At 48.8% G+C, this 21,461-nt stretch overlaps 1 protein-coding gene across 1 annotated transcript in view; it reads left to right on the top strand.

Moving 5' to 3' along the window:
• The window catches only part of YME1L1 (YME1 like 1 ATPase), a 1,167,043-nt gene that overhangs the window by 1,093,810 nt on the left and 51,772 nt on the right, over positions 1-21,461 (top strand). The window contains exon 18 of the mRNA XM_069648114.1: positions 2,955-3,041. Coding sequence (XP_069504215.1) covers positions 2,955-3,041 — 87 coding nt within the window. The remainder of the gene's footprint in view (positions 1-2,954; positions 3,042-21,461) is intronic.

Genomic DNA, 21,461 nt, shown 5'->3' with positions numbered 1-21,461 from the left:
GTTTTGTATGTTATCCCTCCCGGGTCTCCTGCCTGCGATCCGGACGGGATGCTTCCTTCTGTTCATCTGGTTGGCTTCTTGTCTCTCGACTTCTCTCACTCATTCTCTGCATGGACTCTGTGTCGGAAACCTGTCTGTAGTCTTGGCATCGTTCTTGGACTGAACAATCCATGACTCTCCGCCACACCACCAATTATGACTCTGTATGCAGTCAGAGGTGTCTGTCCCCCAGCCCTTCTGCCTGCACACGGTCCGCTCGTTGCCTTCACCCGCCAGATTGTTTCCTTGTTTGCCAGCTGCACGTCCCAGTCTGCTTCAGAATTCCACACACAGCTGATTCAAATCCTCCAGGCTTCCCCTTTTGACAGGATTTCTCTTCTTTTATTGACGCTTAGATGGGCCTTCCCCAGCAGAGCCTCCAAGTCTTTTCTTTCTGTTGCCTACAATCTGCATGCCTCAGACTATCTTCTACAGTATTGTATTAATTTATTTTTCATATGAACTTAATGTTTCTGCACCACAGTAACATACATTAATTGGTTCTTTGTGCGTACTTTGGATGGAAGCTGTTGGAAGTGGGTTGTGGGTCAGTAACGTATGTAGTTACTCTTTGAAACGGGAGTCCTTGTCCCCAAAGTGGGAGTCTCTCCTGGTGAGGTCCTGCATGCCTCTACCCCTAGGGAGGGTATTGCATAGTGGGCCCACCTCCCAGCCTCACAAGGAAAAGCTCCCCCTGGGCAGAAGTAGCTGAATCCCGCGATTCTTCACAGTTCTTATAAATTAGTAATCGGGTCTGTGCATGCACATAATATCCATAATGCAGGTTTGTTCTCTTATTTAAAAAGGCTTTTGTTTGATGTAAGATCGACTCCAGTTGTGATAGAAGGAGACTGGAATTGAGTTCAAGATCCAGTAAAAGATTTTTCAGGAAAGCCAGACTTATTAAGTCATAAAGATAGGTATGATGTGTCAGGTATTTAGGACGCTTGTGGATTCCTAGAGCATTGGAGAATAATACATTCTCCTGATAAAGCAGACACACACTTCCTCTGTATATGGCACCAGTATCAAATTATTTTACTGCTTCATGATTACACATGGGGAAAATTAGTTGACAATATTCTTTCAGCTGGACTTTCTGATCATTGTTCAATTATTTTACAATATCACGTATATTGATAAACCCTCTTTTGTAAGGGTTAGAATACATATAGGGCCTCATTACGACTTCGGCTGTAGCCATGCCGCTATTGGGTCCGGGTTCCCAGAATGGGGAATTACCAGGCCATTCCGAGTTCGGAGGGCCCGGTAATTCCTCCCTTCAGGAACCCGGGCCTGGACCTTCCCCATTCCCATCTGAGCCCCCATAGGGCTCAATGGGAGAGGGTGCAAACAACGGGTCGATTACGAGCGGCCCATTGTTTGCTCCCTCTTCCCCTCACGGGACCCGGTAAGGACGCCTGGTTTGACCAGGCGTTACTTACTGGGTCCCGCGAGGGGAGCTTGTAATGAGGCGGAACGGGTTTAACGGGTCCGCCTCCTTTAGCGGAGCCCGTTAACCCGTTCCGCCTCACTCGTAATGAGGCCCATAGTGTCTAACTTTCCTTTCATTTGTTTTCACTTAATAACCGCTTTGTACATATTTATATCAATATAGGACCATACTCTCCTCCCGTGCTTTTGTTACTAACAGTGACTTCTACTCTCCAATAATCTACTGCTTCTAAATTGTACAATTCCTCAAACGCTTCATGGTTGGCAACTGTTAGTATCACATTAGTATGCAATCTTCCTTCTTTGCTGCTTTATGGGTACAGAGTTATTCAGATTTGAATTCTTCTGGAATGTTCAATGTATGAACCTCCTTCACTGTATGTACTTGACTGAGATTATGCATCTTGAAGAGCAGTAGTAGAGAATGAGTAAGTTCCTGTTGCTGGCAGTGCAACCTGTTGGTGGATTTCATCAAGGCATGTGAAACACTGACATAGTGCTTAGAAGACCTACACAAATATTGTTCCTGCTTGATAACCTATGAAATGTGTCATAGAATATGGACAAGGAGAGTTGGGTCATGTTTCTCCACCAAACCCCTCCAAGGTGCAATACACCTCATAGAAGCGCCGTCCTGCCATGCTGATTGGAAGTTGTTGCTTGTCTTCCAGAAAGGAGGCTGCCTTAAAACACCTAGTATACTGGGTACAGGGTAACCCTGAAAACCTCTGGCTGCCCAGTAGCCGTGGGTCCACAGATGGAGAAAGTCTACAGCCTGTGTTAAGGGTTAGGACAGGATGACACCCCACAGATCTGAATCTGGAAGGAGCTTTGAACACCCTCCTTGAAAAGTAACCCTTTTGATTCGGACTTTGAAAGAACTTTAGAACAACCTATTAGCACCCACCACTTGACTGGGATTGTTTGAGTTTGGAACTTGATGAGACAGGCTATTGCTTTGGTAGAAACCCTTTGGAGTAAGAGGGTGAGGTCCTGTTCTGATGAGACTGGCACTTTCCTTTACCTCACTACTTGGATACATAAGCACCCTGGCACTTCCATTTAAGTTAGATCTTTATCTTGACATGTTCAACTTTGGTTTGTACACTGAAAGTGTAATAAAAGGTCTTCAATACTTTTTTGTCTGAGTATCCCTTTTCAGAACATTGTGGTAAATCAACAATCAGACCGACATTACGGTTCAACACATATGTTCCCCTGTGCCGTGGGTCTCCCAACAGTGATTTTGGTACAGTATTCCTTGTCATCTAGTACCGCGTTTGGGTTCTGTCCTTGGTCATCCAATATTATTAAACCAAGCCAATGTAGAAAGTAACTAAACTAATTTCAAATGCGTCAAACTAGCTCAATGTTGCAATTTTGCTAAATTAGTCTATTGTTCAAACCTTCTCCCCTCCACAAGTTGTTTTGTAATTCAATTATATGCTCTCTTACTGTAGCTTGGAGTCATGACTTATTCGGATACATCAAAACTTAGCCCAGAAACACAAGCTGCTATTGAACAAGAAGTTAGAGGTCTTTTAAAGGTAAGTAAAAATGTTGTATAAGATCGTTTCTGGTAATGAGAGTGGATTACATTTATCTGAAGACATTTTGGTGTGCCTCAACTTGAAGGAATTAATAGAAGAGAAAAACAGCTCGATAGTTTAATTTGTTTTCGTAGTGGAAATGTTTATCACGGTAATGTACAATTAGAAGTTGCACACCTGTTAGTTTTGAGGAGTATTAATGTTCTGTCAGTTCATGCAGTGGCTGCTGAATTTTTCAGTGTCAATTTGAGTAAATATTTGAGTGTGGGTTGAAGGAGCCCTCCCCAGCATATATTTTCAATAATCAGTTCATATTGCTGTCTTCTGAAACATACTACTACGTCCCGTCTCCTTTCCTTCATACTGTATGGGCGTCCCTCGCTAGGGACGGGAAACAGAACCTTGTTCACCAGAAAAACATATCTACACCTTTAAATTTAGATTTATGTGCTGCCTTAACTCCGCCCAGCGGTGCCACTCCCCAGTCCTCTTTTCCACATCGATGGGAGCGAACCATTTCCACCGGCGCACCTGGGTTAGGCCTCCACCTTTGTAATTCCACGCGCTCATCCCCGGGATATTTTTTCCCTTTTTTCTTCCATAGTGAATTCTTTAAAGTTTAAGGTACTCTGTCCTTTGGTGCCACGCCCCTCCCCTACGAATGTCGACGTCGGGGTTCAGCCGGTGTCCAGCCTGCGAGGGTTCTGCCCTAATTGACGGATCAACGTGCTCTCTGCCTCAAGTGCCTTGGTCCAGACCAAGGCTGGGACGGCTGCTCAGCGTGCTTTCATTGAAGAACCGCCTGGCCAATTGGAGGGGGCTGTTCGCAAGATCACCACCAGAGAACATAAAGGAGTACGTAAGGTGGAAGACCAGGCCAAAAGTAGGTGTCCTGTTCACCTCTGCACCCCGCAAGGGTGACTTCTTCCCTTGGAAGCGTTCAAGTGGGAGATACCTTCCAGGCCCTAAGACTAGCAAGGGGACCAAGGCTCGAGGAGCTACCGGCCATCCGGCTGAGGGGTCCACGGACCCTCCCGGTCCTACCGCTGAGGGACCGCAAGGCTCTAGCACCGGGGATCTCCCAGAGGCACTCTGCTCTGACACCTAGCTTGATCCTGATGGGGCACCTAAACGTGTTACCAGCACTACTGGTGCTATGGCCGAGGGCACTTCTCCTCGCAGGTACCTACCTGAGGTGCAGGGAAGGCCCGAGCCTTCGCAATCAAGTGCACAGGCGGAGACTGGTCCCTGTGCAACGGTCGTCACGCAGCAGGCATGTGGCGCAGTACAAGACAAAATGGCGGCACTTCCAGGGCCTTAACATTCCAACCTGCAGACATCGGAACGCACGTCAAGGTGGGATTGGTCAACACCAATTACCTGGTCCACCTCATATCCAACTGCATCTGCACAAGGGTGATTCTCAAACCCTAGCTATGCCAGGCAAAGGGTGGCAAGAGCACAGCAACAGGTACATGTCCAAGGACCAAGGACCCACTCCGACAGGCTCCACACCAGTTTGCAAGGACAGGTTCTTCTGCAGCCTCATGAGATCCCCTCAAATGGGCACTACACTCAGGGGGTCATCCAGGACATGCTCCCTCCTGTGCTACCTCAATCTCCTGTCATGGGCCAGGACGCGGTAGCAGTGCTGGACCAGGCCCCCCCCCTCCTCTCTGCCCCCAGCGCAGCCCTTTCCGCAACCACTGACACTGCTGCCCGTAGCACTCCACCAGCCGCACACAGCGGGGGACACGGATGTCGGTGAGGACCAGGCAATTTCCTCCTCAGCTAGGGCCTTCCATGAGAGGCTGGCGGGCGTTATTGAATATTTGGGGATCCCTCAGCCGCAGGTTGAACAACCGGAGGCGGGGGTATTGGCAGAGGTACTGACAATCTGCTCAACCACAAGAACCAGCTTCCCTCTGCAGAAGTATGTCCAAAGTTTAGCCAAAAAAGGCTGGCTGAATCCACATTACACACAACCTATTAACAAGCGGTTAGATGGCAAGTATAAAGAGGCGGAGGGGGATGCTCTCCTGTCAGTGCACCCTCAGCCTTATTCCTCCGCTATAGCGGCGACTTCTGTGTTTTCTAAGCCACAAGCCTCCACATCAGCCCCTACATCAGCCCCACCTAGGAAAGGAAGAAAAGCTCCTGGAGGCCTATGGAAAGAAAATGTATTCCAATGCCACGCTCCACCTAAGGCAGGCCAATGCGGACGCCATGCTTGCCGCAGTGATCCAAAAACTTTGGCTTGAGATATCAGACTTCCTTCCTGAACTTCCGGAACACAGTCAGGCAAGATTCAAGGAAGGTCTGGCAGAGGCAAAGATAGTGGCCCAGGATATCATGGAATCAACTGTGGCAAACTTTGACACCGCAGGTAGGGCTATTCGTGTCGCCACTAACCTGAGAACAGCTTGGCTAGAGGCAACCGACTTTAACCCTGACGTGCAGGATCGCATTCTCGACCTGCCATTTGAGGGGGTGGGGGACCTGTTAAATTCAACAGAGGAGCTTGACAGACAGTTAAGTCCCTGTCAATTCTAACCAAGTCTGCGGCCAAGACCTATAGCCAGAGTCACCCACGCTCTGACAGAGGTCGTACCTTCGGTGGCTTCCGGGGTTTTCAGGAGCGCTGGTCGAGGATAAGTCGCCTAGCCAGCACAAACGTAAACAGCACAAATCATCAGATAAGGTGTTCTTCCAGGCACCAGCCTCAGAAGGAAAGAAACAGTGACTGTGCCATCCAGATTCACAGTTCTACAGTGGGGGGCAGGTTTGCCCTTCACTTTCATTCCTGGCGGGCAAGGTTCTCGGACCCATGGATTCTATCAGTGGTTTCCTTGGGCTTTCCGCCTACCCGATACCTCTTTTTCCCCTTCCTCTCCGCCCCCACTCCCACAGGTTGGGACTGCAACTCTTGTGACAGAGATCCGCTCACTCATTGCGAGTCAGGCGGTCGACTAGGGTCCAGCATCACATCGAGGCATGGGCTTCTATTCCCGTATCTTCGCCATACAGAAAAGGCTGGCCTGAGAGTCGTTCTAGACCTTTCATCCTTGAACCTTTTCAAGGATGAAAGGTCGTCAAGAGGGCCACGACTCACTTCCTCACCCGAGAAGTGACCTCGTCCTGTTGGTACCAACACTTACTAGGCATCATGGCAGCGATCCTTCTGGCTGTACCCTACACGAGACTCAAGATGAGATTGCAGCTGTACTTCGCAGCCTCCCAAGCGGAGCTGGTCTGCAATCCGCCATCTTTACGCCAAGACCTCACATGGTGGCCCAGGGACTGCAACCTGCGGACTGGTAGGTCCTTCCGGCAGTAGGCCCCGCAGATCACCATTACTACGGATTCCTTCCTGGAAGGCTGGGGGGGCCACTTTGGACAACCACCGCGTCCACGGAGTCTGGACCCTGCAGGAGTCTCACATCAACTGGCTGAAAGCAATTTGGCTCGCTCTCAAAGCTTTCCTTCCACTCATTGGGGGCAAGGGGATCCTCATCCAGACAGACAACTCCACCAGCATGTACTATGTCAACAAGCAGGGTGGTACCAGGTCCCCCCCCCTCTGTGCAACCTAGAGGTCAGCATGTGGGACGGGGCCCTGGAGAAGAACATCTACCTGAGGGCCATCCACCTTCCGGCAGAGTCCAACCCGGAAGCGGACAGACTCAGCAGACTGGGAACTGACAATTACGAGTGGCAATAGAATGATCAGGTGCTGCTGGAGATCTTCAGCAGATGGGGGCATCCTCCAATGGATCTCTTTGCCTGCTAGGACAACAAGAAGTGCCAGCAGTTAGCGTCCTGGTAGGGTCTGGGCCCCGGCTCCCTGGGCGACGCCTTTCACATTCAGTGAAGCGGCATGACAGCTTATGCGTTCCCTCCTACACCCCTGATCGACAGGGTGATCTGCAAGATACAGGAACTGTGTCACCTCCGCATCATTCTGATAGCTCTGTGGTGGCCCGCAAGACCATGGTTCTTGGAGTTTCTCAGCCTCTCGGACAGGCCTCCCATTCACCTGCCGCTGGGCCCAGCTCATCTCCTGACGCAACAGAGGGGCAGGGTCATCCACCCCGTCGACAGAAGTTAGCCCTTGCAGCGTGATTCCTGAGCAGGTCACGCGGAAACACCTGGGTCTATCACAGGCTAACCTATAAATCATTCAAGGCGCTAGGAGCAAGGCTACTAGGAGTCCCTACAAGAGTAAGTGGTCTAGGTTCTGTCACTGGGCCGACTCTAAGGAGATCAACCCCCTTACGTGCACATTGGATGACGCACTCTCCTTCTCTGCACACCTCGCCCACTCAGGCGTGCAGGTGGATACATGCTACACCTATCTAGCAGCCATGGGGGCCTACAGAAATTCAGAGGAGAATTTTTTTCTCCTCTTCCAACCCGGTGGTCAAGCGGCATTTGGTGGGCCTCGCCAGGCTCTTTCCTCCGATCAAGAAACCACACCCTGTGTGGGAAAGTGTGATGGAAGTCAGGTGTTTGTAAGGATCAGTAATTGTCTGGCCCTTGTATTGGGACATGTCAGGTATACGACTCTGGCGTTCGTCTGTTTTCTCTCACAGTGAGCTGTCTGTGAGAAAGTGTTTGTGTCGGAAAAAAGGGGGGGTGAGATCCTTAGTGTCCTACCTGGTAAGATGAGGAAAAGGTGTTACAGGGAAAGGGATACCGCGTCTCATCATCCGGTGCCCCACTTCCACTCTCCAAAGACCCCCTCATCCAGGTGGTCTTCCCTCACTGGTCCATCCCCAGGAACTGGATCCAAAAGCGATGGCCGTGTCCTGGCCACATGGATGACAGATCCCCATGGACTAGCGGGTGAGACACCTTTGGGTTTCTCACAGAAGGGTGACCAGCTTTTTTGTTTGTTCTGATGCTCGTGCTGGTATAGCTATGACCAAACAGACCCTGTCCAGGTGGATCATTCTCTGCATCTCAGAATGCCAAGATCTGGCTGGCAAGGATGTGTCTGAGGGACTCAGGGTTCATTCTACCAGATGTGTGGCTTTTACCTCTGCCCAGCAGAAAGGAGTCTCTGTCCTGAACATTTGCCAGCCGGCAACTTGGGCACCCCGGCACACGTTGACTAAGCATTACTGCTTGGATTCCTAAGCGGGCCTGAATGCCTGTTTTGGTAGGGCAGTCCTCCAGAGTTTTCGGTTAAAGTGGTGTCCTTGCTTTCTCCCTCCTCCAGATTTACGTACTGCTTTGGAGAGTCTATCGTAGATGAGGAATCCATTAGAAGAACAAATTACTTGCCTCTCTGTCATTTTCTTTCTGGTGGAATATTCCTGCTATGGATTCCTTGCCGCCCTCCCTACCTGCCCCCACCATCGGTTCTATGGTCCCTCAGCGTCGGAGTGCTAGAGAAAAAGGCTGAAACTGAGGTATGGCGCTCCTACCTTTACTGACCCTGACGTCCTTTCCTGCCCTTAGAGGCGTCAGATGGACCTGGCGCAGAGCCGCGCAACACCTTCTGGTGGCAGAAACGCTTTCGGAGAACCACAGAAACACTTGTGTATGGGCGCACTATAAATAAAATATATCACTGCACTGGGATATGGATATCACAGATGAGGAATTCCATGGCAACATCCATCAGAAAGAACATGAGGTAAGTAATTTGTTATTTACAACCCATTGCCCCATGCCCATTTGTTGTTTAATTAAGTCTTTACTTTTCGCATGGGTTTTGCTTTGGAGCCCCGGTATTAATGTTCATTAAGATTGCGTGCTCACCTTAAGGTAATTTTCATGGTGGCCATCACTTCCCCGAAACAGTTGGGTGAGCTCCAGGACATTTATTTGCGAAATGTCCCTACTTGATGTTTTTCAAGGAGAAGATGACCTTGAGAGTGGACAAACCTTCCTTCCTAAAGTAGGGGTCAGACCTTATTCTCTCTGAAGATTCTTCCTGTTTTTTCCTCTCTGTTTCACCCTTCTAAGATGGTGGAACGATTCTATCAGCTGGTCCCGACGTGGGTCCTCCACTTCTACATTTCTCATATAAGGGATGTTAGGAAAGATGTCAGACACTTTGTGGGCTATGCTAATATTCATGCTGACAGGGCAGTGCAAAGTCATCACTAAAACCCAGCCTAAAGTCTCCTCCCATGTGGCCAGAGGAAGCAAGTTGCTACCTGATCCTAACCCTTGGGGTGGTATCATGAGGAAGGATCACATGGGAGGAGACGGCTGTCAAGGGGAAGTGGTGACTCGGTTGGGTGTGACGCAGTATTCATCCTCTGCCTAACTATCTAATGGCATGTTGTCACTGTACGATTCCCTCTCCCGGAATTACCCAAACTACTAAACTTAAAGACCCTTTTTTATAAACCTGAAAAGGGTACACTCTGATATCAGGAAGTTAACATCACACCTTCTAGATGTTATGATTCTGCCTTATATCACGGTCCAAAACCAAAGGGGAAAGCACCAATCCGTTTAATAAACTCCCCTAAATCAGGACACTGTTACCCAATCAAATAGAAGTAACTAAGAAAGAATAAAACATGCAAGAACATTATGGACTTCAGGTCCCACAGTGCTCTTAGTACTGAGACGAGGAAGAGGGGCTCAGAGTTAAAGGATTGGTATGGGTCGTCTCTTTTTAATTCAGAACACCTGAGCAGGACCTTTAAAAATATGAAGGACCTTCACGTGCAAAAAAAAGTAGCTGCAGTGGGAAGAAGCAGAAGTTGATGGTGCTGTGGCAGCAGCCGAACACTGTGTAGCAGATATGGCAGAGTTCGGGACAATGTGGCCGTGTGTTGGACGCGCAGCGGGAAGCGGTACTGAAGTGAGCCACGCCATGTGGGAGAGACGTTCCAGATATGCTATGAACTGCTCCGGTGCTACATTCAAACAGAGTCGCAGAGCTGCGAGAGCTCCATAGAAGGTTGGCGCACAAGACAGTTAATCTAGAGGAGCTGTCAGAAGCAGAAGAGGTCCCGAAGACAGAAGAGGCAACACCAGCGAGTTAGGAGATGCCAAAGCATACCAGTGAGTTGACCTGAAACTGGTGACCCACGAGGTGCTCCAAAGGAGACCGCTAGGTGATGAGAATTATTTTGAATATTGAATAATTGAATTATGCAAACTAGCCGCACATCTCCTAATGTGGGATTGCAAATAAGGGAACATTGTAACCCGCATATCCAAAATCAGAGGAAGCTGACATACAGACAAATTGGACATAACTTTCCCGAACAGAGGAATAAAACCAAGGCAAATTGGGTACAACTCTCCCAGAAAGATCTATACAGAACCTTCTTGAAATTGAACTTTGTTCTGAATAGTCCTGACTTAATGCAGGGGAAGGGAATCCAACCCTGGTAACAAGTATTACTGGTTATACATTTTGAGTGCAACATTGTGTTATTTTGTGGGCTTTAACCCTTTAACTGTCGTGGATATTCCTCCCCCCCCCCCCCACCCCCGTGCCAAGGCCTTTTTTGGTGATTTCGGTATGTGGCCATTCATTGGCTTGTAACTTTTTTGTTGCCAAATTTGGCTCCTTTTTTTCCCACATGTAGGCGGTCGTAACGCCACCCAGGAATCCTAGGTTGCTGTAGGGGAGGTGAAAGAAAATAAGTGAAAAGGCCGAAAATGTTGTGTTTTTTCAAAAAATGCCAATAAAATGATGTACAAAGAAGCCTGTGGTTTTTTTCCTTGTAAGAGCTAGGAACAAATGGTTTGCTGTGCTGAATTACCCAATTTCCTGGCTTTCAAGAACAGGTTGTGTGGAAACGAAAAAAAATATTTTGATGTGGCTATCAACCGATTTGTGAGAGGTAGGCGATTTTGGCCATTTTTGCCAATTGGGCATGCATGGACGGAATGGAAGAAAAGGGTAGGAAAGCCAAATTGGAGGACAGAAAGGCATATATTTCTGAAAAGTAGACAAAATTCCAAGGTCAGAAAGGGGTGATTTGCATAGGTCGGGCAACAACTAGGTAGGGGAAAATGTCATAGATTGGGGGAAAAGCGGGAAAATGACCGGAAAAAAAGGTATGTGGTGGACATGGTTGGCTTGGTACGGCAATGGCTTCTATGAATTTTGAGAAAAGCAATGCTCCTCTACATTCCCCCGACTCTTGCAGTTAGGAAAGCACACATTTTTTTTGTAGTGTTTTACAAAACAAGCAATACCACAAGCCAAACACTGAGCCATGGTACACAGGAGTTTTATGCTTACGGCCTGAACAGACACACTTAGCATGCGTAAATCAGGAAAACCAATGTGAATAGAAACGGCACGCATACTTTTTGTTGAAAGAGCACAGGCAGACCTTTTCAAGGGTAGGTGACTTGTGCAGGTTACAAAAGTGTATGGTGCCTAAAGCAGCGACTAAATGTAGGTCACATTTGGGAAATGAAAGGGTTTGTGAGAAAGGGCACCAGCAAATGGGTCAAAACGTTATGAAAACCACACAATCACAACAAATGCTATACCTGCCCGCATTCCCACAGGTGTCCCGATGAAAACAGTACCTCACATGTGTGGGTGCACCTACCTGGGAGCCAAGGGGAAAGCCTAAAACGCAGGTAACCCAAGTCTGTTTTGACACATGAATTTCACACTTTCTGCAGACAGGCACACCATACAGATATGGGCCTCGGGTGTCCAATCCACCAAGGAAACATGGGAACCCCATGCATTTCCGAAAAGAGGACACCGGTGGGAATCTGCAGAGGTATAATTTGTGCAAATCAGCCCAGAATGTATTACCCAGACACCTCTGCAAAGTCTGAAATGTGGGGGAAAAAAACGCATTTTCCACACATTTCACTCGGCTCAGCCATCGAAACACGCCACCAACAACACATGGCCTACCATCCCGCGTTCCCACAGGTGTCCCGATGAAAACGGTACCTCACATGTGTGGGTGCACCTACCTGGGCGCCAAGGGGAAAGCCTAAAACACAGGTAACCCCAAGTCTGTTTGACACGTGAATTTCACACTTTCGGCAGACGGGCACACCATACAGATATGGGCCTCGGGTGTCCAAGCCACCAAGGAAAACAGGGAACCCCATGCATTTCTGAAAAGAGGACACCTGTGGGAATCCGCAGAGGTATGATTTGCACAAATCGGCCCAGAATTTATTACCCAAACACCCCCGCAAAGTCCAAAATGTGGCAAAAAAACCCACATTGTTCACTTTGTCGGGGGTTCTGGGTAAAACATTCTGCTCCACTTCATGCAAGTTGGACCTCTGTGGATTCCCACTGGTGCCGTCTTTTCAGAAATGCCTGGGGTTCCCAGTTTTCCTTGATGGCTTGGAGGCAGACCTCTCATGCGCGGGTGTCGTTCCTGAGTGACAATGGGAAAATGATTTGTACAGTAAATTCTCTTTAGTGCGTTCAGGAAACAGTAAAGTACTGTCAGTAAGCCATTTCACATGCACCTATCCTCACACTTCTCATACATACCAGTCACAGTGCTATTGCACAGGCAAGGTGGGATTTAGCACAAGGATGAACCTCCTTGTGTAGCACAAGGAGGATCGTCGTTGTGAGCATTGATGCCACGACAAGGCACCCACCGGATCACTGGCCATTCGTACCCCTTTCGTGTCTGCAGTCAGTAGGCATCCATTTCAGCAGTTGCACTTCTACCAAATCACTTGCACCAGAGCAAGCGTATCTACACTTGAGCATATCTACACACTTATAGCACGTGCACATCTACTCACAATGCAACTGTGTCTCTAGCAATACCTTGTACATCATTTATCAGCAATTGCATAGCAACTGTGTCTGCATTCAATCTCTATGTGCCTGCACTGGTATGTGGACACTGATAGTAAGTGCATATTGGCTCACTTGGCTACCTGCCCTACAGGCGCCGTCTTCCACACCAACTTAAAGTATGCCCTTAGCCACTCTCTTCAAACATTCATATGTTCAACCGTACCCACACAAAACACACACCCTGAAACATGGCAATCATTTCTGCAGGGCTGGGAAAGTGTATTCACAGAAATGACATCTGCATGTTCTACCTAGCTTTACCTCATTCACACACCAATCGTATCCAATTAATTCCTCCAGAAGACATGTCACTTACACCACACATAACATTACTTACAGTAAAACAATAAACAAGGCAGGATGTTACAAGGTGTGCAAGACACAGCCGCCATACAGTTTGTGTCCAAGTACCACTTTCATGACACTTAGACCTCAAAGGAGGGAGCCCAAATGGCGTGTACTATTTCCAAAAGACACCCCTTGAGTGGAGGGAACCTGAAAGGTGTTCCAGTCTTCCCCAACGCACCCCTCGAGTGGAGGGAGCGGGACTGGCGTTTCTTTGCATGCCAAACCTTAGTTGGAAGGAGCCGGAATCGGGTTCCTTTCCAATGTACGCCGGAAGCAAAGGGGGCTTCCCTGACGTTTATTTCTATGGTAATCCCTAAGTGCAGCAAGCTCCACTAGCGTGCCTTGCCAAGGCACCCCAAAGGGAAGTGACCCAGAGTTCTATTGCCTTCTTCTCCAATGCCTGCCTCAAGTGGAGGGAGCCGTAGTGGCATTCCTTTCCAAGAAGTGCCTGAAGCGGAAGGAGCCTGATTGGCGTTACTTTGCAAGTCACACCTCGCGCAGAGGGAGCTAGACTGACGTTTCCTTCTGAGGGAGACCTGGAGTGAAAGGTACCGGGATGGAATGCCTTTCCAATGCAGGCCTAAAGTGGAGGGAGCAGGACTAGCATTGCTTGCTAAAGCACGCCAAAGGGTACTGAACCAGAGCGGTGTTCCCTTCTTCTCCATGGCACGCCTCAAGTGGAGGGAGCTAAAGTGCCATTCCTTTCCAAGAAGCGCCTGAAGTGGAAGGAGCCTGAATGGCATTACATTGCAAGTCACACCTCGCACAGAGGGAGCTAGACTGACGTTTCCTTCTGAGGCAGACCTGAAGTGAAAGGTACCGGGATGGAATGCCTTTCCAAGGCAGGCCTCAAGTGGAGGGAGCAGGACTAGCATTGCTTGCCAAAGCATACCAAAGGGGAATGAACCACAATGGAGTTTTCAGAGCCTAAGGGTCCCCTTCAAGGAATGATGGCCATTTTCAGAAATCAGTCGATCTCCCAATATATTTCCTTTGTTTGATACAAAAGGAAACAAGGCTGAAAGCAGAGGGCTGGGTGGGAAGGGCATTGGGGACAGTACACCAGAGTATCCTTCCTCCTTCCTCTTTCCTTGTTTTGTACACACCTTACATTTTCTGTAAGGTTGTGACTTTGTGGCTGTGGGAGGAACATAATCACCAAGTGTCGCTCTTGCAATCTGGCCACATCTTCTACCTCTTGAAAGGAAGGAATTTCTACATGGCCCATAGTCAGAGAATTAACAACTTCTGTTTCAAAGTTCAGAAAAGAAAGTTTGTTTTGTGGAGTAGCTTCCCGGTACACCACATACGCATTGTACGTTGCAATATGCACAATGCGTGTGGCCAACTTTTGTACCAGAAGCGGGACTTGCGCTCAGCACAGTATGACTCAAGCACTTGGTCGGTTTTATCTACTCCACCCATGTACTTGTTGTAGTCCAGAATGCAGTTGGTCGTCCACACTTGCCGGGTCTGCCCGCGTGGAGTGACTGCTGAAGTACTTTCATCATGAATAGTACTTAGCATGTACATATCCCTTTTGTCACAGAATTTCACTGCGAACAGTTCATCCCTCCGCAATGCCATACATTCTCCCTTGGCCAACTTCTTACGCACAAGTTGTCTGTGGAAGCCTTTCCGGTTACAGCGGATTGTACCGCATGCCAGTGTGCCCACATTCAACAATTCCTTGAACAGTGGATTCCATTGTAGAAATTGTCTACATATAAATGGTGGCCCTTGTTGAGCAATGTGTGAGAAGATCCCAAACTATCTTCTCACATGTACCTAAATGGGCGGGCAGCCCAGAGGGTTTAGGGTGGGGACTTTGCCAGTGTAGACTCTCATGCTGCTGACATACCCAGTGGTATTTTCACACATGTACATTTTGATCCCATATCATGCTCTTGCTAGGAATGTATTGCCTGAACACTAGGCGACCTTTGAACAACACCAACGATTCATCAATGGATACGTTCTGGCTAGAAACATACACCTCCGCAAATCGCTGACTGAAGTGCTCCAGAAATGGCTGGAGTTTGAAGAGCCCATCAAAGTTTGGGTCAGTTCTGGGTAATGCTGCCGAATTGTCATTGAAATGCAACATACGGTGCAGTGCTTGAAACCGATTTCTACTCATTATAGCTGGAAAAAAGGGGCTAGAATGTGCCGCTATAGTAGACCAGTACATTGAGACAGTGGGCTTCTGTGATATTCCCATGAGCAGAATGAGAGCCTAAAATGTTCTCAACTCCACATCGGTTTTGGCAACCCATGCATGTGCTCTGGACTGGGGTTTCAGAGTGGGACCCCTTGACCTCAAGAACTGTGAAGCGTATAAATTGGTTTGCTCAACCACATCTGCAATGAACCCATCATCAACAAAAAGGTTGAAAAAATCAATAGGCTGAAACCCATCTGTATTCACTGTGCACCCAGATGTACCAGTAAAAGGGGGCACAACAGGCTGAGCCATTGCTGGAGGCACCCGCTGCGACTCTTCGGCCATGTCAGGAACTGGCACATTGCGTGTGCACTTCCCACACGCAGATCCGCTGCGTGTGGGAAGTGTGTGCAAAGGTACATGTACTCTGTCATCCTCTTCGTCATCGGAGGAGGAGGAGGAACCTTCATCCATTGAAAACTCACTTCCCCAATCACTTTCCTGCTGACCCTCAGAAGCATGATCTGTTTCAGATTGCATATCCATCTCTGTGTCCGAGGCAGACTCCATCACTGCAGCTAAAGCCTCTTCACCAGACATTGATCGACGAGAAGCCATGAGTGCTGTGGCTATGGAACCCTTCACTGCCCAAAGACCAGATGAAGACTGAAACAATAAGTATGTGTGCTTCTCAAAGTATGGAACGTAGTACAGTTAGTGGTATTCAGTGCCACAAACCTACACCACACAAGTACGCCAAAAGGTCCAGACTTTGCTCAGAAACTGTAGCAGCCCTCTGCAATATGAGGTACTCTGAACACGCTACAAGAAATGGAGTACTATTTTGCAAACATTCACGTGAAATGCTAAGGACCAGCTAACTGCTTTCCTACAAGTGGGTAGACGGCTACAACACACCTGCACCTAAAACAAAGATCACAAAAAAGCTACGGACGATGTACTCTTGCACTATACATTACACAAAAACAAGTGTAGGGACGAAGATTGCGCCCACACTACCAATGCACAAACAGCCAACGTGTGTTGCACCATGCCCTCCTCCATGGGATGCTGGTGGATGGGAAATGGAGGTGAGAAGCAACCATGCAACATACAAGTGATTGGGTGAGTTGAAAAGCCAGAGGCAATCAAGACACAGACAGGGAAGATAAGAAAATTAGATGGCAGGCCATTCGAGACAATTGCTAGCACACTTTTGACAAAAACATCTGCACATTCACATAGGGTTCTGTGTTGGAAAGGGGAAGGTCACAAGGACGAAATTAATGCAGGGGCAAGCAAGTGGAATTAGGTTGATGAAAGTGATGATGGGTAGCAAAGAAATAAGCAGCATCAACATATACAAAATACATGGACATGCAATGCACAGAAATCAATTGCAAGGAAGTGGGAGTATCGCAGTCACCATACTTACTGACATTTTTAGTCCATCAGTTACTGGCCTCCCCCACACACAATAGCGTCTGGGTAAAGGTCAAAATGTCTTCAATGAAAAGATCCATGCCTCTTTTTGAAAGGTGGACCCCATCTCTGTGAAACATCACTTCCCCTTTGATGAAGCCATGGTGCATAGTTCGAATTCTGTAATTCCCTTTGTCAGTCTGGCAAGCTCCCCATTGAGTTTCCTCACCGAGGAGTTGATAGCCCTTGCATTCCCTGGAGTTCTTCAATCCCTCCTGGGAATCATCTGGGACCAGGCCACCACAGTGTTTGCAAACATCTGTGCGATCCATTCCAGTTCCGCCATGAGCTGCTTCCGTACCCCTTTTTGTCCCACAGACGCCAAATCATTTCCTACCAGGTGCACCACTATAAGGTCGGGGGGGATATCTCCTTTGGCCTCGACATCGCGGATGGCTCCTCAGAGCTGATGAAGGCGCATCCCCCCAACCTCCAAACCAATGCACCGCGAGGGCATCCCTACCAGACCCAGATGTGGTTGGCCCTCGGACAAGTCGTGCGGCCCTTTTGATGAAGAAGTGGCAGAAAATCCACACAACCCTCATCCTCACTAGGAAATGGAAACAGGAAAACCCCCATGAATATTGCCAGACATATAGTTTACCAATTAGCACAACAATTGCGTCAAAACATGCCTCTTGTAACAATTCCAGACACACACTTCACCCAATCGGACATGCACCTATCATGTGAGATAACAGTAGGTCGATAAGTAATATGCACATTAATTTCAGGGGAAAGAGGTGAAGAAGACAGTATGTCACCTTGTGCCAATAACACAGTTGTGCTGGCGCAATTGTAATCAGTGAAGGCTTCTACTGCTGTGGGCCACCAACCGCACTGAACGGTGGCAAGGTGACTTTCACATGCTACAGCACTTTACTTTGGCAGGGTGACTACTCTGCCAGAGGAAGTCCACAGCAAGTGTGCTTTGTACGCTCTCTGAATATAGGTACCCAGACAGAATGTGCCCCAATTACCACAAATGGATGCAACTTTAGACACTTTGGTTGGGAGTGCTTCGGCCACAGCTCCAGGACCACTGGTGAACTTGGGGGCACTCGACTACCAAGGCAGAGGCGGCCAAGGTCACACACATCAACCACCACCACCCTACATCTTTGCCTGGCCAGCACTACAGCTTTCCCCTCCAGGAAGGGATGGGGACCCTGCCGGGGAACCTTGCACCCACTGCTGAATTTGGGGGACAAAATATCCACCTGGGAGACGGACACCCAAGGCCAATGACATCACCCCCCCTCCAACGTTCTGCCCCTCTAGCTTCCCTGCATTACGACTTTTCCCCCTGCAAAAGGATGGGGACCATGGTGGGGCTCACTGGGACCACTGCTCGAATTGGACCACAGAAATGGTGACCATTGCAGTAAAAGGAATGCACTCTGTACCAAGTGTGCATAGCATGCTAAGAAAAAATTACCATCTGCATAACTACCGGAAACATTTTTGAAAGTTTGCTGCTACTTATGTCGGCCAAACTTTTCCTTCTGCAAATCAACCACCTTCCTCAATGCAAGGCACACCCATCACTGGCCCCCGAACCTCCCCACTACCCTTTCCCACCCATACCACTGACACTGCAGCCACAGTTCCTCCCACCACAGTAGCCCTCCATCCCCACATTACCAAGTCATATATGTAGTACTTGCATAAGTCAGCGATAGCTTTTTCAGTAGCCGCAACTGCAAAGGAAACATACAAAAATTACATTTAGTGTTTTGCCTACCAATAACACATCCAAACTGTCTGGCTGCTATCTGTACATGTTTCAGTTCCTTCCACCAGATACATGACACTTCTCAGTCATCTACCACCATGGAAGGCTGGACTGCACACTGATTGGAAATGGAAATAAGACCAGTGGGTGTATGGCATCCCCCAGCACAGAAAAAACCTCCTGGCAATCATCTGGGACCAAGCCACCAGTGTTTGGAAACCTCTGTGCAATCCATTCCAGTTCCTCCATGAGCAGCTCCTGTATCCCTTCCCCTCCCACAGACGCCAAGTCATTTCCTCCCAGGTGCACCACTGTAAGGTCAGGGGCTGGGGGGGTGGGGTGCATCTCCTTTTGGCTGGACATCGCTGACGGCTCCTCTGAGCTGGTGAAAGCGCTTCCCTCTGACCCCAAACTAATGCACCGGGAGGTCATCCCTTTGAGACTCAGATGTGTTTGGCTCTCGGAAAAATCGTGCAGCCTTTTGGATGAAAGAGTATCCAATTATCTACACAGCCCTCATCCTCATTAGGAAATGGAAACAAGTAAACCCCCATGAATATGGCCAGACCTACAGTTTACCAAATAGCACAACTATTGCGTCAACAAACGGCCCTTGTAACATTCCCAGACACACACTTCCCCCATTCTGACATGCACCTCTCATGTGAGATAACAGTAGGCCGATACATAAATGGCACATTCTTCTTAGGGGGAACGAGGTGCAGAACACAGTATGTCACCTTGTGCCAATGACACAGTTGTGCTGGCGCAATTGTCATCACAGAAGGTTTGTGCTCCTGTGGGCCACCGATTGCACTGCACGGTGACTTGCACATGCAGCACCGTTACACTTCGGCAGCGTAAGTATTCTGATAGAGGAAAAGAACTCCACAGCAAGTGTGCTTTGTATGCTCTCTGAATATAGGCACCCTGACAGAATGTGCGCCATTCACCACAAATGGATGCAATTTTCAACAGTTTCATTGTGAGACCTTCGGCCACAGCTCCAGGACCACTGGTGACCTTGGGGGCACTCAACTAAAAAGGCCGAGAGGCACCCAAGGGCACACACATCAACCACAATCCTATCTCTCTGCCTGGCCAGCGCTACAGCTTTCCCCTCCAGGAAGCGATGGGGACCCTGCCGGGACACCCTGCACCTACTGCTGAACTTGGGAGAAAACACCCACATGGGAGACGGGCGGCCAAGGCCAGTGACCTCACCCCTCTCTCCCCTCTGCCCCCCGGCTTTCCTGCCCCTCTAGCTACCCTGCGTAACTGCTTTGCCCCCTGCAAAAGAATGGGGACCCTGGCGGGGCTCACTGGGACCACTGTTGGAATTGGACCACAGAAACGGTGACTGTTGCTAAAAAAGGAATGAGCTCTGTATCAAGTGTGCATTGCATGCTCAGAAGAAATTACTGTCTGCATTACTACCAGACAACATTTTAGCAAAATTGTTGCTAATTATGTTTAGCAAACTCTTTTTTCTGCAAAGCAGCCACCTTCCTCACTGCAAGGCACACCCATCACTGCCCCCAGGACCTCCCCACTACCCATTCCCAACCACACCACTGACACTGCAGCCACAGATGCTCCCACCACAGTAACCATCCACCCCCACATTACCATAGCTATCCACAAAAGTAACATATGCAGTACTTACATAAGCCAGCAAAAGCTTTCCAGTAGCCACAACTGCAAAGGAAACAAAAAAGAATTACATTGAGTACTTAGCCTACCAATAACACATTCACACTGTCTGCCCGCTATCTGTAAACTTTTCGATTCCTTCTATCAGATACATAGCATATCCGAGTCATCTACCACCACGGAAGGCTAGACTGCACACTGAAAGGAAATGGGAATAAGACCAATGAGCGTATGGCAATCCCCAGCACAAATAAAAGCTAGTGCGGATGGCTTAGTGGCAAACTGCCCTCCATGGGGAACAGCACTGTTCAGCTGGTCTGGGGGGCAATTTGTGCACTACCCCGGCAAGTGTGCCCCTGGCCACCCCAATATCTCCCCAGAGCACCCACTCCCGTTCACTCCACCAACACTACAGGCCCAGTTCCCACCCACCCAGTAGCAATCTGCCCTCTGCATACTATACAATGTTGAAATAACCAAAAGTCCATACGTACGTAACAAGGGAGAAGCTTCAACTGCACAAGACCTGTAAAGGGAAGAAAAAAAACCCATAAATTATCTGTCAGCCCAGCCAAATACCAAACCACCCAAACAGGCCCTCGATTGAATTGGGCAGTAGGTTGTAGGCACCCTGGGGCCAGATTGATATGATATAATATGGTATTTATAAAGTGCCTATACACAAGTGTTTCAAGGCGTAACGAGCCAAGGGAGGGGAACACAGGAAGAACAGACCACAATCCTACTAGGCCAGGTATCATTCAGATGGCCCACTAAGGTGCCCATCTGCGTCAAGCGAAGTTTGGTAAACAAAGAAAACAATTGAAAATGGTAGCCTGCACTTTGGGGGGGCTGAAGGGCACTCTACACTGCTGGGTAATTTTGTAATGTAAAGGGGGTGCCCCTCTCCACCCCCACCCCAATTGGCGGGGCGGCACATCTCATGTAGCCCTCCCTGGGGGCAGATAAGTGGGGGTGCTGTCCTGCACTCCTACTTGGGCTCCGGCGTCCGTTCCTAGGAGCAGATATCTGGTCCCAGGGAGTGCTGCATGACATGGCACCCACTCCATTGCCGGTGGGGGGGGAAGGGGTGAACGCCCCATCCCATTAGAACATTCCCCGACCCTTTGGGGTGCCCCACAGCCCCCCCTAAAAAGCTTTCCACCATTTTCATTTTTTTCCTTTGGTAACCCAACTCCCCTTGGTGCAGAGAGGCACATTGATGTGCCAATCTGGCCCCGATGTGCCCAA

This window comes from Ambystoma mexicanum, chromosome 2q (assembly GCF_040938575.1).
Source record: "Ambystoma mexicanum isolate Mex_15411 chromosome 2q, UKY_AmexF1_1, whole genome shotgun sequence".
Classification (NCBI taxonomy): domain Eukaryota; kingdom Metazoa; phylum Chordata; class Amphibia; order Caudata; family Ambystomatidae; genus Ambystoma; species Ambystoma mexicanum.
Note: the sequence above shows the minus strand (reverse complement) of the source record. Positions and strands in the feature narration are given on the sequence as shown.